At 41.6% G+C, this 16,082-nt stretch overlaps 2 protein-coding genes across 2 annotated transcripts; both read left to right on the top strand.

Annotated features, from left to right (window-relative positions):
- The first annotated feature begins 261 nt into the window (after positions 1–261).
- On the top strand, positions 262–3,658 carry zpcx (zona pellucida protein C). The gene is made up of 9 exons (XM_086050520.1): positions 262–702; positions 773–882; positions 1,475–1,548; positions 1,623–1,794; positions 1,877–1,979; positions 2,072–2,157; positions 2,686–2,771; positions 2,840–3,437; positions 3,598–3,658. Exons 1-9 carry the CDS (start codon positions 334–336, stop codon positions 3,617–3,619), a joined length of 1,620 nt encoding a protein of 539 aa, XP_085906646.1. The 5' UTR covers positions 262–333; the 3' UTR covers positions 3,620–3,658.
- Positions 3,659–4,982: 1,324 nt separating this feature from the next.
- pabpc4 (poly(A) binding protein, cytoplasmic 4 (inducible form)) lies at positions 4,983–15,798 on the top strand. Its single transcript, XM_086050151.1, has 15 exons — positions 4,983–5,572; positions 9,314–9,507; positions 10,000–10,115; positions 10,956–11,095; positions 11,983–12,077; positions 12,153–12,290; positions 12,380–12,475; positions 12,555–12,824; positions 13,529–13,616; positions 13,731–13,826; positions 14,607–14,737; positions 14,839–14,929; positions 15,016–15,146; positions 15,239–15,357; positions 15,447–15,798. The coding sequence occupies exons 1-14, from the start codon at positions 5,380–5,382 to the stop codon at positions 15,338–15,340; spliced, it is 1,881 nt and encodes a 626-aa protein (XP_085906277.1). The 5' UTR covers positions 4,983–5,379; the 3' UTR covers positions 15,341–15,357; positions 15,447–15,798.
- Positions 15,799–16,082: the final 284 nt, after the last annotated feature.

Genomic DNA, 16,082 nt, shown 5'->3' on the forward strand with positions numbered 1-16,082 from the left:
TTTGGGTTGATTTCCCCTTATTTTACATAAGATGCACATAAACTGAGCATTTTAATTGATTTTTGAATAGAAAAAAAGCAATATAAAAATAGCCATGCAGTTAATAAAAAATTCCAGTTACCAACATGCGTGAAATACCACTAAGTGTATAAAATTTGAATGACTCCAAAATACCATCCAAACAGACACTTCACATCCAATTAATTGGCATCTTGAACGCACCACTACAGCTTCATTAGTTTGACTGGTAACAGGTGTCACCTCACTGCTGAGGCTATTAGTGGCACATGCCGCCACACAATCATTAGAGTGGTTGATCCACTTTGAGCAGCCATGGGTGTGCTGGAGGTAGTTCTGTTTGTATTTGTAGGCCATCACTTGCTGGTTCGTTCAACAGAAGCTGGCTTTTTCCAGAACATTCTTCCTGTTCCGTATGAAATGAGCAATGACTTCAACACCATCTTCAACCCCTGGAGAGCACGAATCCCTGAATTTGGCATGTTGGCTGATGTGTCTATCATGAAAGCCGTACAGGTTTACTGTGACGAAAGTGAACTAATTCTACTCGTGAACAAGAGACTGGGTGGTGTCACCCTCAACCGAGACGAGATCCAGTTGGGTGATGGCTGCTATAGCAACAGTGAGCTACCAAGTCAGCTGATGTTCACTTACGGTTATGATCAATGTGGGACAAGTCATGAAGTGAGTTGACCAAAGTCCGATTTTGATTTAATTAGCTTGAATGAGCTTCTGAATCAATATTTTCCTACAGATGGCGCAGGGCTTGGATGTGTTCTCCAACTTTCTTCATTTCATTCCCAGGAAAGTTTTGAACACGAGGCTAACACCTACAACTGTGCACGTTTCCTGTATTCCAAATAGGTACAGTATGTAAGACTTGAGTTGACATTTTTAGTCAATGCTGTCTCGTCTGTAACAACTGAGAGTGATTCCATAATATGGGGCTGCACAATATTGCAAAAATATCTATCAGGATTTTGGCCCATGCAATCTGCACATCGCAAAGACCTGCAATAAGTTTCCTTTAGACTTCTGTGCTTTTGTCTAAATTTTACCAGTTAAATTCATATTTTGCCACATGAAAACATTTGACTTATTTCATTGCATGATAAAAATGTCATTTATTTTAGGTCATGTTCATGTTAGATATCGCAACATCTATCTCTGTATTAAACACCCATATCGCATGTTTTTCCAATGCATGTCCAGAACTTGTGTGTGTGATGATCTTGAAGGTATTTGTAATTTTATCAATTGATTTGCTGTGCACATGTAGATGGATGTTAAAGTTCAAATTCTTCCAAATGTAATTTGTATAACGGTGCTCAGATCATGGTGAAATCTGCTTCCGGCCTTTTAGATGCATGGGAAAAGTCAGGTTGAAATCCTTGGCAGCGCCCCTAAATCTGGAAGGTTAATAGACTTCAATGTGTGTGTGTGAAATGTCTTCCAGGTCAAAAGAACCAGACTTGCCTTATCACACACTTGCTGATAAAAGCAGACAATTCAGCATACAAGCAATGGATTGTGAGTACAGTATAGATGGGGGGGGGTGGGAATTAAATCTATGTTGAACACTTCAGCACATATTTGTCCTGCAGCCTCATGGAAAAGTGCAGCAGAATCTAATGTCTATATGCGAGGCCAAGTCATCAATGTTCAGGTGTCTGCCAAAATCAGTCCTCATCAGCAGCTCTTCATCCAGTCCTGCTTTATTTCTACATCTCCGGAGTCTTGCACTAAACCCCGGCGTGCAATCATAATGAATAAAGGGTGAGCAGCCATTTAACTGTTTGGTTCAGAGTTGCGCATTAACGTAATGACTAATTTGACTTGATGCTAATGCTCCTTGTAGGTGCACAGTCCCATCTGGTTCTCCTTATACAGTCATAAAATTCCTTGACTCAGACTATTCAGAAGTGAAGTTTTCCCTAAATTCAACTTATTTGATTTCAGAGGTGAGTTGTACTAAAATATTTCAGTTTCTATTGTTGACCTAATGACCCTGTGGTTTTTTTTTTTTTTTCTCTTCCCCCCCCCCGTTTTGAAGATGTACATCCACTGTAGTGTGCTCATATCAGACATTGGGATATCAAGTGGCTCTAAATCCTGCAACTTTGACTTGGTCAATTCAAGGTACAGTCTTTGCTAAATTTATTGTATCACATTACAGTGGCCTCTGTTCTAAATGACACATGCAGCTGTTTTAGCCCCCACAGATGGGTTCCATTAGTAAATTGAAGTTGTCTCCAACTGCATTAATGTCAAAAGAGCAATTAATGTGAGACAGTTACCCATTTCCAGTGGAAGTAACAATTCTGTTAGACCAGGGGTCACCAACTCCGGTCCTCGAGGGCACCTGTCCTGCAGGTTTTCAATCTCTCCCTGCTGTACAACACCTGATTCAAATGATCAGCTCTTGAAGCCTGATAACGATCCTGATCATTTTAACAGGTGTCTTCCAGCAGGGAGAGATTCAAAGACCTCGAGGACTGGAGTTGGTGACCCCTGTGTTAGACCTCCACACAACTGATTCCTTTCAATAAATGCCTTGTACTCTGTATTTGAGTTAACAAATGACCTGCCACTAGTTTAGGAAATGTGATGCTTGCACAATCTATGGTGTTCCCCGCCCCCAAGTTTTTAAATTCGGTAATGTTTCAGATGGGAGGAGCTAAGTGGCAATGTGGAGGTGTGCCGTTGCTGTAACTCAAAGTGTAAAGGCCTGTCTGTCAAGCACCTATCTAAAGGTCTGTTTATCAAATATACCCACCGACATGACATCAAAAGTCTTACTAAATCAAACTTTACTCTACAGATGCCAAGGCAGTTGTCAGCACTGGTCCATTAATCATCGTGCAAAGACCAGCACTCTCTATGCCAAAACCAGCCTTGAACTCTATGCAGTCAGATGCTGCCATACCAGAGGACGAGCATGTGATTGACACTTCACTCTCAAGTGAATTCCAGCAGCCCTCTCCACCAAGCGCTGTCGTGGTTGTTAATGACCCGGTCTCCACCCTGACGCTCGTGCTACCGGCACAGAATGACGAAGGCAATGAAGCATTAAATGGGCTGCAGATTCCCATCCTGAATTTAGTGACTAACCTAAATGATACTAAAAGTCAAAGTGCATATTTGGCTCTGGACAGGCCTCCACAGAAGGATGTGCGAGATGAACAGTGGCGTGACGACAAAGCTATGAAACTCCAAGAGCGAACAAACGGTGCGCAGCCAATACTCCGCTCTAAAATTCAGTTCTCCAAAAATGCTGATGGCTCCCAAACTCTAACTTATGAGGAAGCGGTGGTAGCGCAAGACGGAGGTGGTTTTAAAACACTTGGAATGGATGAACCTGAGTGTAAACAGAGGCGAGCACGCAAGCGACTCCGTTACCTTTTTCTGGATTTGTTGAGGTAACTGAGCTTGTACCATAGGCCGGTCCTGCTTCCCCCTTTTTCAACACTCACATATGCAATCACTCATTACAATACTGGTATCTGTGCATAATGTAATGAGGTCCATAAAAGAGCTTTTGTGTATGTTGTGGTTTAATTTGTTTTCCTTCATTTCCAGGAGGATGGATAAAGTGGAGTAACAACAACTCTCCGGGCATATTAAAAAGATTGACCATTCATTCCTTGTAGCTTTTGCTTTTGTCTACATCTAATTTGTGATGGGAGTAAGTGCATTACAAATGCTGTTAATGTTTTCAGTAATGTGTAATCAAATCACTTTTTCAATGACATGTTATGTGGTCTTTAATTGCTGGGCTGTTTTTATTCATCTACTTTAACACAGTAATATCTACAATAACATTTGGTGGCATCACCTTGTCCAACAGCAGCATTAAAATAGTTTAGATTTGTGTACACTGTTAGAAATGTTAAGTGTTATTTACAACAGGGGTCGCTAATATGGTGCACCAGGTGGGGCGCAAAGAACGCACTTTCAGAGTCCCTAAACTTATGAAACGTCTCAACAGCTAATGCAGTTGGATTGGATTTAAATTTGTGGTTCAGAGCACTTAAATTACTCCTGAACAATATTTGAAATACTTGTGTGGGAGCTTTGATGGCTTTATTTTAATTTTGTTTTAACTTTACATTTACTGCAAAGCAAATTTAGACTCTTAGTGAATGCTCATAATAGGGCTTACGCTATTTCTACCACTTGTGGTTTAAAGTCCGGTAAATATTTTGAAGACCCTATGTTGTCCTACTCTAACTAAATTGGCCTGTGGAAACGCATCAAAAATATCTTCAGTAAATTATTTTTTCTTTTTTTTTTTTTCTTTTCAGTCGTGCGCATCTGTTTGGCAGTGTGCCCCTAGCGCCTTCAGATGTCGCTATTGGGAGCTTTGCCACGTGCTTAGCACCATAAATAACCAATACCTAGATGCCGTCTAGCGTGCTCCTTTGTACGTCCACTTTGCTGCCTTGTTGGGTGTGGAAAATTGTAGCGATTGGCGAAGACTCATTTCCATTTGCAGCTTGGAGACTAGAACGTGTTTATAGTAAAAGACGGCTCTCAAGGTATTAAAATTTAACAAGGACGTTTTTTCCCCTGAAAGATAACATTTTGCGACGTTGATGACTTTGTACATATCCAATTTGCACTATTTACAAGCCTATTTACACTGTACTATAACCGTATTATTGTTGCTAATTGCTGACCTAACTTTATGCAGGTTTCGTCAAAAATGACAGAGAAAACACTGGGGAACAAAAGGGATGGATTCGACTATAAAGTGTTTTGATAAAAACCCACGTTACGTGTACACTTCAGGATCTGATTAATATAGTATCAGATTACACTTTTAATATTTATCGCAACAACAGCCAAGAGGTTCGATGAGGCGTCTTGTTATGCATGTCTATGGTTGGGACGAGCGTTCTGTAGACTACGCATGCGCAGTGGCGTGTTACCCCTCCTATCCCAAATTTGACCCTGCAGCCATTTCCTCTACACACTGCGCACGGTGTATAAAGTACCCACGCTGCCCCCATGCAGCCTCTTTCCACGGCCACAAAACCACCGTGAGTGTCTAACTCACTGTTCTTGAAAAACTTAGAAAAATACATAAAAAATATAAAAAGCATAAAAACTTCATAAAAAGAAACGAAGTGTTTAAATTAAAAAATATGCGAGTTTAAAAAAATTGCAAAATTAAAACCAACAAAAAAGAGAGACCTCCGGTCTTAAAAAGAAATACCTTTTTTGGGTTGATCTTTTGATTTTATTTTTATTTTTGGGAAGCGGTTCCTTGCCAAAGGTGGTTGAACGCGCACATTTTGGATCAATCGCTCCTCATAGCAACGTTTTGAAAGGAAGTTCGCGGAATTAGACGCTCGAGATATGAACACAGCAACGGGGAGTTATCCGATGGCTTCTCTTTACGTTGGCGACCTACACCCGGACATCACGGAGGCGATGTTGTACGAGAAATTCAGCCCAGCCGGACCGGTGCTGTCCATTCGGGTCTGCCGAGACATGATCACCCGGCGGTCCTTGGGGTACGCTTATGTCAACTTCTCCCAGCCTGCTGACGGTAAGAAAGCCGGTCTTTGCTGTGTGGCTTCAATGTCAACCCATAAATATAAATTTACCATTCATAGCACAGTAGCCAGAACAGCTGTTTTGTTCAGTATGAAACGCACATTTGTAAGTGGTCTTAAAAGACTTCTTCGTTGAGCATGTCCTCATTTTTGTACATATGGTCGGTTTTGACAAAAAAAGACTGACTTTGATGCTCTAATCGCTTAAACTGGGCCACCACATTGCATGTGTCATATGCTAGTGTGTTCTGTTCATTCATAGATAGATATATAGATGCGTTCATTCATAGCGCTATAGTAAAAATGTATGACTCCATGATCCCAAGATGTGATCAAGTTGACCAAGACTCGAGAGTCATCGTTGTTCCTCAAATTGCCTTTTATCATATTGACAGTCAGATTGAGCAGTAATGTCAGGTGGTTGGTTACATTGTGTGTGGTGGTAGGAAAGTGGGGGGCAGTTAAGATTCTTTGTGTCAGGCTTCATTGGAACACCTGTCCCAACATATCTGGGCTCCAGTCTGTAACCAAAAGGCGGTAGAGCGATCACTCACAACTGGCTCACTTCCAGAAGTTTTGGTGTCGTTGGTCTGAAACTGTAAAATGAGCCTCTGATGAGATGACACCATTTGTTGTCAGGCGTGTACTGTGTATGAGGGGGGATGGTAGCTGTTGGGCAATTCCACTTAGTCCCGGCACGTGTCTGAGTGACATGTTTGCTGCTTTTAAAGGACATCCAGCGTCTGACTTGTTGACAAAGACTGTTGAGTAGTTTTAGTGGAAGGTCAAACCGTATTGTCGAAGGGGGATTGTTGCGATATACCTGGTGTCGCTCATCCAAGCATTATAACTGACTACGAGGTGTGTCAGAAAATAAATATTTCGAACCCAAACTACAAATTTTCCCCTTTGAAGAAATTATGGAATCCAATACATTTTCCTAGCCTTTTCTTTCACTCCTAGAAGGATTATTTCAAGATCCTCATCACAGCCATCTTGATCTCATCCACGTCTTCAAAACGGGTCTCCCTGAGCTTGAGAAAGGCGGGGGGGGGGGGACCACACAGAGCCACATTGTGTGTGAGCAGGCACGTTGTCCTTCCACAACTATCCCCTCTTCTCGCGCACTGAATGAAGCAAGCTCTCTTTGTAGACGTGCTGGTTGATCGCCTGGCCCAAACTGAAGGGGAAAACTCATAGTTTGTAGTTTGGGTTTGAAATCCTTTTTTTCCTGAAACCATTCCTGGATCTTTTCTGCCACACTTTGCATGTCCCTCCCCATCAATGGTGGAGAATTCTCCACGTCCACACCATGCCAGCACATACCTCTGAGGACCCCTCTCTAAATATAGAACATCTCTCCGAGCTGCAAAAAAAAAAACTGCCTGCGCTTTAATCAGTTCTTCGAAATGACAAGACAAAATGAGAGGGGAGTTTATCTTTCTGTTTGATTTTGTTCTCCCCTTATTTCATTCAAGGAGTACAACAAGTACTGTTGTTGTGCTAAACAATATTTTCCTTTTTGAAGCCAAGAATGAAGTGTCAAAGCCAAGCATGTTTGACAGCTATCACACACTTCTGAATATTTGGTTTGTGAAGTACAATTGCGAGCCAAACTGCTGATGCCAGCAGACGCAAGGCAGCTCTGTTTTGTTTACCAGACATTTTTTTTTGCAGGGCAGCCTGGCCTCTGTGTGTGTTAATGTGGAGTGACCGAACAAAAGCATGTTAGGACTATATAACCACATGGACTTTGGAGCCATGTCGTATGTTAAGAGTCAGATGATGAGTAGAATCTCAGTGAGCTCCAGACAGCAGAAAGTGATTTCAACTTGCGAAACAAAAGGTGGTGTTTAATGCAAACAGATGTTGTCTTCATACCGCAGCTTGCGGCTGCTGGTGTTATCAGAGGCTTAGTGTAATGTGCCAAAAGGCAGGGAAGAGGCCCATGTGTTCCCAGCTTGACCATTACAGCAACCGAAGCCCCCCCCCCCCCCCCCCCCCCCCCCCAAGCCCCTACACATACACTTTTTTCCTGCTGCTCGTAGATTGTGTGTCAAAACGACTGGAGAATTGTAACCGTAGTCTGCGTCTTGGTAACTGTACAGCAATGGTCGAATGATATTTTAGACCAGGGGTGTCAAAGTCATTTTTGTCGCGGGCCACATCTTAGGTGTGGTGTCCCTCGGAGGGTCGTTACAACTTTGAACCCATGTAAATGCATAATCGCCTTATACACAACAAATTGATGGATAGCTAGTTTTGAAATCAGAAGCCAGTTAATAGTTTGTTCAACTATTTTCCAATGTATTTTAAAGGAAGGATTGGTCACAAATGCATGAAATATCTTAACAGTGAAGAGAATTTCAAAGAAACGTCAAGTCAAGACACATGATTTGCCTTCCCGGGCCATATAAAATGATGTCGCGGGCCAGATCTGGCCCCCGGGCCTTGAGTTTGATACCTATGTTCTACTACTGTATTTCATTAAAGGCAAAGTGGATGCCCTGATCATATTAAAAGGTATATTGATCCGCAATAGGGAAATTTAACAATCCGTTGATTGAGCTGTATTTTTTGTATACAGTAGATGTAAATTTTTGATTATTAGGTTGCAGAATGTCCTTCCTTTTGAGTGTGCAGTCTGGTTCTCTGTATGGTGTGCCACAAAAAATATAGAATAGTGTAAACTAAAAGGGTGAATTACATTTTCAAATTATATTAAATGTTTAAGACTGTCGTATGATATGATTTAGATTTCTTGTGTTCTGATGAATTCTTCGGGTAGAAGTTCTCTTTCCTCGAAAAATATTTGTCTGAGCAGAAACGTATCAAAGAAGACACGATAGAACGCATTAGCTCCTAAAATATGCATTCGCTCTACAATAAATGCATTTGTCTTACAACGTAATGGCTCAAAAACGCAAAGAACTGTCACACATCTCACCTTTTTTATTCTCAGCTAAATGTATTAATACACTAAATAAAATAGGGTCATACACTATTATGCATATATGATTTAAGTTAAACATTATCATTGTTGCATATTTTGTTTCTTGTGTCTGTTTACTTCACTGACATCAATCTACGTAATGTTTGAAAATGTATTTCCTTGATAAACCTAATTAAAAGAAAAAAATCTCTAGGAGGTTGTTACTTGTCTATTTTACTGTACACCAGTTTGTCGGTTTGTAATTGAGGGAAGTTCTGAAATAGTGTTTAGAGTGTAGGTACCAGTGCAACTTCTCTGCGATGAATAGTACATTAGTAACAGCTGCTATGACTGGCTTGTTGTAATTGTAATAACCACATCTTTACCCCAAAACCTAGTTGGTGACCTCTGCTGTTTGTTGCAAAGTACTACACTCCATTAATGCTTCTGATCTAGTGATTATCAGACTTTTTACACTAAGTACCACCCCAATTGGGATTGGAATTCCTGATTTGCTGGTTTTGTTTTTTGAATGCAGTGAGTTTTTGTGTAACTGACCATGGTTCATTTTTTTGCATTGACATAAGGTTTGTTTTGAATCTAAAACATTTTACGTTTTATATTTCCAATTACGAAGGAGTTCAGTGAATGCATAAAACTTGCGGGATTCAGTACCTGCTTTAATCTATGTGTCCTATATGACCAGTAAGCCAAACACTAACACACACTAACAACAGCACAAAGCCGTGTTTCTATGTAAACAAGCACCCTTATTCCGTGTGTGTGCCTTCCCCCAAACCAGCCGAGCGAGCCTTGGATACCATGAACTTTGATGTGGTGAAAGGGAAGCCAATCAGGATCATGTGGTCCCAAAGAGATCCCTCCCTCAGGAAGTCTGGAGTGGGCAACGTCTTTATCAAGAACCTTGACAAGTCCATTGATAACAAAGCATTGTATGACACCTTTTCTGCCTTTGGAAACATCCTGTCCTGCAAGGTACAGTTTCAATGCGTAAATACACAGATACAACTGCGGGTGTATATACAGCAGGTAGACTTGGACTCTAATAAATTACAATACAATCCATGCTTTTACAACAGTTTTGACACTGTTAGTTTTTATTGTAGTATACTATTATTATGGGACTTACTGTTAAATAAAGCACCAGAAATCCTAGAAATATCTCTCTATCTCGAAAACATATTGATGATTCATCTTCAGAAAACAGGTGAGACGTGATTGGTTGTTACCTGAGCCCCGAGCAACTGTGATGTCATTTTCACTCAATAGAAAGTGACAAAATGGCCGTACCCTGAGATGGATAAAAACCGGTGGATTTTCAACACTAATCAGAATGCCGCATTTAGATTAGTTAAGGCGCATACAAAATGTTCAAGTTGACACCCTCTTTAACGAAGTAGAAAAGGCCATGAGTGTTTCTCACTTTTTTGAGCATGACACCATGTATATTTCCTGACTATCTTCTAGGTGGTGTGTGATGAAAATGGCTCCAAGGGCTACGCCTTCGTCCACTTCGAGACCCAGGATGCTGCTGATCGCGCCATTGAGAAAATGAACGGCATGCTTTTGAATGACCGCAAGGTGTGAGTGTCTCATCATTTTATTACTTACCAATTTGTGGATCATAAGCGATGAATGTCACGTCAATAGCTCTGGTGTGTCAGCCTGATTTGTTCTGTGCGGAATTTGCAAGCCTTAACTGTTCTGTTGTGCACCTGTGTGTAGTAAAGTGACTGTTTGTTTTCCGTTGGTGACTAAATGATATGACTAATAAGCTCCTCTCTTGCCTTCGCCAGTGTGAAGATAACCTGCGAATTGATAAATAACCAACTAAATTGCTTATCTTTTCTACCAGAAACTGTTTGTTGCAGCCTTATTAGTGCACTCGCTGGTTACCCGTCTGAGTGTGTTTGTGTGTATGACAACGCTTGTGTGTTTTAGTGATGGATCGAATGCAGGAATGCAATACTGGATGGCAGAATGGGAGATGTCAACATAGCAAGGTATATATGAGAACATTTGGTCCTCCTCAGCTTTACCTTGTACTGTGAGACCCTGTTCCTCCACCTCTCCCCATCCACTTCCTCATCATCATCATCATCCTCATGTTGGACCAAGATGGTACTGATGGTAGTCACTGTCAAGCATGGCAACATATCTGCCTGTCTCTGGTGGTATTAACAGCACTGTCATGTTTTTTTTTTTTTTTTTTTCCACGTTTGCCCCAGCAGCCATGATGAGGTTTTGCTGTGTTTTGTGAATGGTGACTATTATGTGGTTGGTATGGTCCATGTTGATCTTCCGCTGGTATAACTTGATGGAAAACAGGAAGACTATGAATTGTTGGATCCTGGTGAGATTTCCCAGACCAGTGTGGGCTGTTTTAAAAGAGCATGTATCCGTTGCTCTTTCTCCATCTTCAGGTTTGTAGGACGCTTCAAATCTCGCAAGGAGCGGGAGGCCGAGCTTGGCGCCAAAGCCAAGGAGTTCACAAATGTCTACATCAAGAACTTTGGTGACGATATGGATGATGAGCACCTTAAGGAGCTTTTTGACAAATACGGTAAGATTTTTATTTTTAATTCATATTTGTGTGCATTGACACTACACCTGGAAGTCAGCGCCTTAAGTTCCATGTTGTATCCCCGCCCACAGCTATAAAAGGTCAATGCAAAGCACCTTATGAATGAACATGCTTTTCAGCGAGCCTGTTGATCAGTGGCTCTTAACGATGGGAAAAAAGACCAACAATTTAACATTGCACATGGTGGACATTAGAAATAGATATTGTTTTTTATAAATCCCATCGTTGGCGGAAAATGTAACATCAATATTCAGGACTAATTTTTTGCGTATACAACACTCATAAATGAGGCCCTTGGAAATGCACAAGTACAGTCAATCGCTCATTGCCAAAAGCCTCTCAAAACAGACACACTCTCTTTATTCGGCTCTTTAACGTTTCAGTAAATTGTATGTAGAGTCTCAAAACATGATACAGGGTCTCAGTTGTACTGTTGCAGAGTGTCGGTCGATGTGGGACGCTTAATTACTCTGTGTGTGGCGAAGAGTTGCCGACAGTATTTTTTTTTTTGCGATAGTCCACTTCAGCCGCTTTCGGCCTTGTCGCAGGCCTACGTAACTCGCAGTTGCGCCGGTTCACTACCGATATGAATGAAGATGCTCAATTTCTGTTGTAGTGTGGGGGCGGGGGGTACTCTTGCCGTTTGAGCCACGCCCCAAAAATGAGGAAAAGTGAAACAATGAAAAACTATGTATTGCCGTATCTCCACAATCAAAGTACTGCAGTATCTTCCAATGTGTAATTTGTGTAAAATGTGTTTTAGAAACAAATCTTTCAATTAGCTTTACAGGGTCTTTTGATACAGAGCTGTGTCTCCTTTTGTCCGGTCAGTTTACTGTTTCACTAATTGTCTTTTAATTCCGTAGGCAAAACACTGAGTGTAAAAGTCATGACCGACCCTACTGGCAAATCCAGAGGCTTTGGATTTGTTAGTTATGAGAAGCATGAGGATGCGAACAAGGTATTTTGGCCCCATGGAATTGTGTGAAATGTATTCATCATGTGTTTCCTCTGATGATAATAACTTAATCATTAGGCTGTGGAGGACATGAACGGCACGGATCTCAACGGCAAAACTGTGTTTGTGGGACGAGCTCAGAAGAAAATGGAGCGACAGGCAGAGCTAAAGCGCAAATTTGAGATGCTGAAACAAGAGAGAATCAGCCGCTATCAGGTCAGCAGGACTCAGTGATACAATAAGCATGAGTGAGTTCAAGTTTCTTTGAAACTTCTCCGCTTATGTCTGTTATTCTTTGGAATTAGGGAGTTAATCTATACATCAAGAATCTAGATGACACCATAGATGATGAAAAACTGCGTAAGGAGTTTTCACCTTTCGGGTCCATTACAAGTGCCAAGGTGAGAGATTCCAAACAGATGACATGTGATTGCTCTGTAGTTGTAGTAAAGGTTAACCACACTGTCACTGTCTTGTCAGGTGATGCTGGAGGAGGGTCGCTCCAAGGGCTTTGGCTTTGTTTGCTTCTCTTCCCCCGAGGAGGCCACCAAAGCAGTAACTGAGATGAACGGACGCATCGTCGGCTCCAAACCGCTCTATGTGGCTCTTGCTCAGCGTAAAGAGGAGCGTAAAGCCCACCTCACCAACCAGTACATGCAACGCATCGCGGGCATGAGGTCCATGCCGGCCAACGCCATCATTAATCAGTTCCAACCCACCAGTGGCTACTTCATGCCAACCGTGCCGCAGGTACGAGCATCTAAGTCGAAACTTTGGCGGGGTTAGGAAGCCGTACCTTTGTCCCTCAGGTGTCATCTGTAGACTTTTTTTAGTATGTAGATCACAGGTCGCAATTTTATTTCGAACACGTGTGTTTATAACAGGACTTTTCATTTCAACCAGTGACAGTCTTTAGATTAATTTGAACACATTTTTGACCAGCAGTGGTTGCTATGGGGAGTAGAAGAAAGCCATTACTGTGCAAAATTGCACATAAATTACATAGGAAATTATATTTTCACTTTTAGCCTTACCCTCCAGATGCAATGGGACCAAGCTTGCCAGTGCGAAACCAACTCACAATAAGAATAAGTAAATAAATAAATAAATAAGCATGTCTTTAATTGCATTTTCAGCAGTGCCTTTCGGTTTGACTGCTATTCATTTCTTGCAGTCGGTGTTGCAATTCATTTCAGGAGTGAAGATTCGCTTTTCGTCTCGAGGCTTCTTTTAAACGGCAAGGTGTCACAAATAGCAACTGACAAAAAATGGCAACATAAACAACGAGTGCCAATACTGGACTCATAAGGAAGATGAATGGACAACATGCTATGCTACAAAGCTATTGGATGTTTAACATGTGATGTTGACGATATGTCTTAAAAACCAAGCCACGTTTTCAATTTTTTCAAGACTCGTATACATGCATGTTTTCATTTTCTTCTACTCGTCAGGCCCAGAATAGAACTACTTACTACGCACCCAATCAGATGGCCCAAATGCGACCAAATCCTCGGTGGCAACAAGGTGGTAGGGGTCAAGGTGGGCATGTAGCAACACAGATCTTAAAGCACTTTAAGTGGATTTGAATCAACCTTTTTTGACATGAGTATGGTTACGTTATGCCAATCTCGTTGTTGGTATTTGTGCTCCCAGGTGGTTTCCAGGGGATGCCCAGCTCTCTGCGACAACCAGGTCCACGTACCAACATGAGACACATGTCTCCAAACAGCAACACGCAGGGCCCGAGAGGTGCTTTCACAATGATCCAAACTGACTGACTGACTGAACATACAATCAGTACATGCAGACATGCCTGATTTGCTAAAAAACAAAATAGCACGTGCTATACTATGTGTTCGCTCAAAACAATGTAAGATGTAACAATGTGTGACTCCACAGTCTTAGCGGGATTCAACTAGTAATTGTGCCAAAGAGTGCCATAGATAGGGAAGGCCAAGTAGAAAAGTCACAGCTTTATAACAGGTTAGCTAAAAGTCCTCTATCTACTTATGTGTGCCAAAGAGAGGCCTCATCTAACATTAGAAGTACTTATCAAGTACGTGCCATCCTGCGTAACATTGCGTTTAAAAACTTGGGATGGCGTGCCAGAAAAAGACTGTTCCGGGAGAGGCAAGCACCAATTATCATAGTGCGTTGAAATGAAACAGAAAGTAGTTTAATCAGGTCAAGTCAGGCCTTGGTCAACACTATTTGAAATGTTCTCCCAGTTGTCTCTCATTTTGCCTATGTTATGCTGGCACCAAATTTTGTCTCATCTCAAGTTCGGTAAATCATATCGGGGATGCTAGATTCATTTATTTGCATGTCCTCCCACAAAGCGCTTACCCATTGGGCAATCCTGGTTTCTCCCAATTTGATCTGGCAGATCAAATTCGTCTGTTTGTTTGAGCAGTCAAATCTGTGACCATTTTTGCATGTGCAAGCCTTTCATAAATCAGTTTTTCAGTTACAACTGAGAATGTATGTCTGGATATTCGTATTGTAATTTTTTTCCTTCTTTTTGGACAGGTTCCGGCCAGACCATTGGTCCCCGTCCCTCAATGGGAGTACCAGGTCCCCGGACCATGCCGCCTTACAAATACGCCACTGGTATGCGCAACCCTAATCCTCAGGTGGTGCAACCTATTGCCTTACAGCAGGTACGATCGAGGCAGCAGTCATCATCTCATTAAAACTATACTGTGGTTGTATGTTAGGTTCTGTAAATATGTTGTCTTTGTCCTCAATTTGTCCCTTCCAGACTCAGCCAGCTGTGCATGTTCAGGGTCAGGAACCGCTGACGGCTTCCATGCTGGCTTCTGCGCCGCCACAGGAGCAGAAGCAGATGCTCGGTAACAATCCGTAGCCTAAAGTGTCCAAGTTTCCAAGTTCATTATGTTGATTATAGTCCTTCATGCGGTTTCATTGTTCCGAATAGGGGAACGTCTATTCCCCCTGATTCAGGCCATGCACGCCAACCTTGCAGGAAAGATCACAGGCATGCTGCTTGAGATCGACAACTCGGAGCTGCTACATATGCTGGAATCTCATGAGTCATTGCGTTCAAAGGTGCGTCACTTCCTGTATTTCTTCCATGTTGTTGTTGTTTTTTCCTTCTGGAAGTTTGCGCTCTATGATTGTTGTTGTTTTTCCTGATACAGGTGGAAGAAGCTGTTGCGGTGCTGCAGGCACACCAAGCAAAGAAAGATGCCACTCAGAAAGTAGGCGGCATGACTAATACCGGTGCTGCTACCACATCCTGAATGGTTGATTCAAACCGGTGTGTACCATAAATTCTGATTATATTCGCACTGGCTGTATGCACTGTACATCCCAAATATTGACATATTGGGTCACTATGTGTTACAGAGCAGATTGAGCTGTGGAGAGAAACACTACACTGAAACCAGACAAGTTTAGAACAATTCTGAAGAAAAAAAAATCTGGAAAAAAAAAAAGTAAAATGTAATTTGAAAAAATACTTAAATATTTCAAGAGAAAGTGACAGGTAATTATTTCTTAATCAAATAAACTGCTTACCAAACAGTATGCAGTCATGAAGACCTCAAGCAACAACTACCAAAAAGGAAAATGACCCTTGAACTTTTTCTTCGCTTGAAAGTGTTATGTTTGATTTGAAATGGTGGGTTTCTGCATCCCATTTTGTTATGATGGGTTTGTGGTATTCTCAATAAAGGGATGATTTATCATTTTAACAGTCCTGGTTTATTTGATGTTGTGGAGTGTTTCTTCTGATTCAAATGTGCTGCTGTGGGGGAAAAGAATCTGTGAATATGCAAATCGGCAGGTGCCAAACCGTGAGTATGCGGGGTCTATTGTATCTACTGTATTTCTTACGGCAAAAAAAGTACTACTAATAAAAAATCACTAAAATGGTTATAAATTTGCAACATTGTCGGTTTTTATCAAATCAGAAACCTGGCAGTTTTTTCCTTTTTCTGAGGGGCTGAAATCTCTTATTACAGACCACCAATGCCCCATAAG

This window comes from Filicampus tigris, chromosome 13 (assembly GCF_054856515.1).
Source record: "Filicampus tigris isolate MCC_2025a chromosome 13, RoL_Ftig_1.0, whole genome shotgun sequence".
Taxonomy (NCBI): Eukaryota; Metazoa; Chordata; class Actinopteri; order Syngnathiformes; family Syngnathidae; genus Filicampus; species Filicampus tigris.

Bases quoted from the DNA above. Each gene is read 5' to 3' on its own strand.
- zpcx (XM_086050520.1), top strand. From the start codon at position 334: ATGGGTGTGCTGGAGGTAGTTCTGTTTGTATTTGTAGGCCATCACTTG. The intron at 883-1,474 runs GTACAGTATGTA...AATGTCTTCCAG, and splicing joins GTTTCCTGTATTCCAAATAG to GTCAAAAGAACCAGACTTGC. The intron at 2,158-2,685 runs GTACAGTCTTTG...GTAATGTTTCAG, and splicing joins TTTGACTTGGTCAATTCAAG to ATGGGAGGAGCTAAGTGGCA.
- pabpc4 (XM_086050151.1), top strand. From the start codon at position 5,380: ATGAACACAGCAACGGGGAGTTATCCGATGGCTTCTCTTTACGTTGGC. The intron at 12,291-12,379 runs GTCAGCAGGACT...CTTTGGAATTAG, and splicing joins AGAGAATCAGCCGCTATCAG to GGAGTTAATCTATACATCAA. The intron at 12,476-12,554 runs GTGAGAGATTCC...CTGTCTTGTCAG, and splicing joins GGTCCATTACAAGTGCCAAG to GTGATGCTGGAGGAGGGTCG.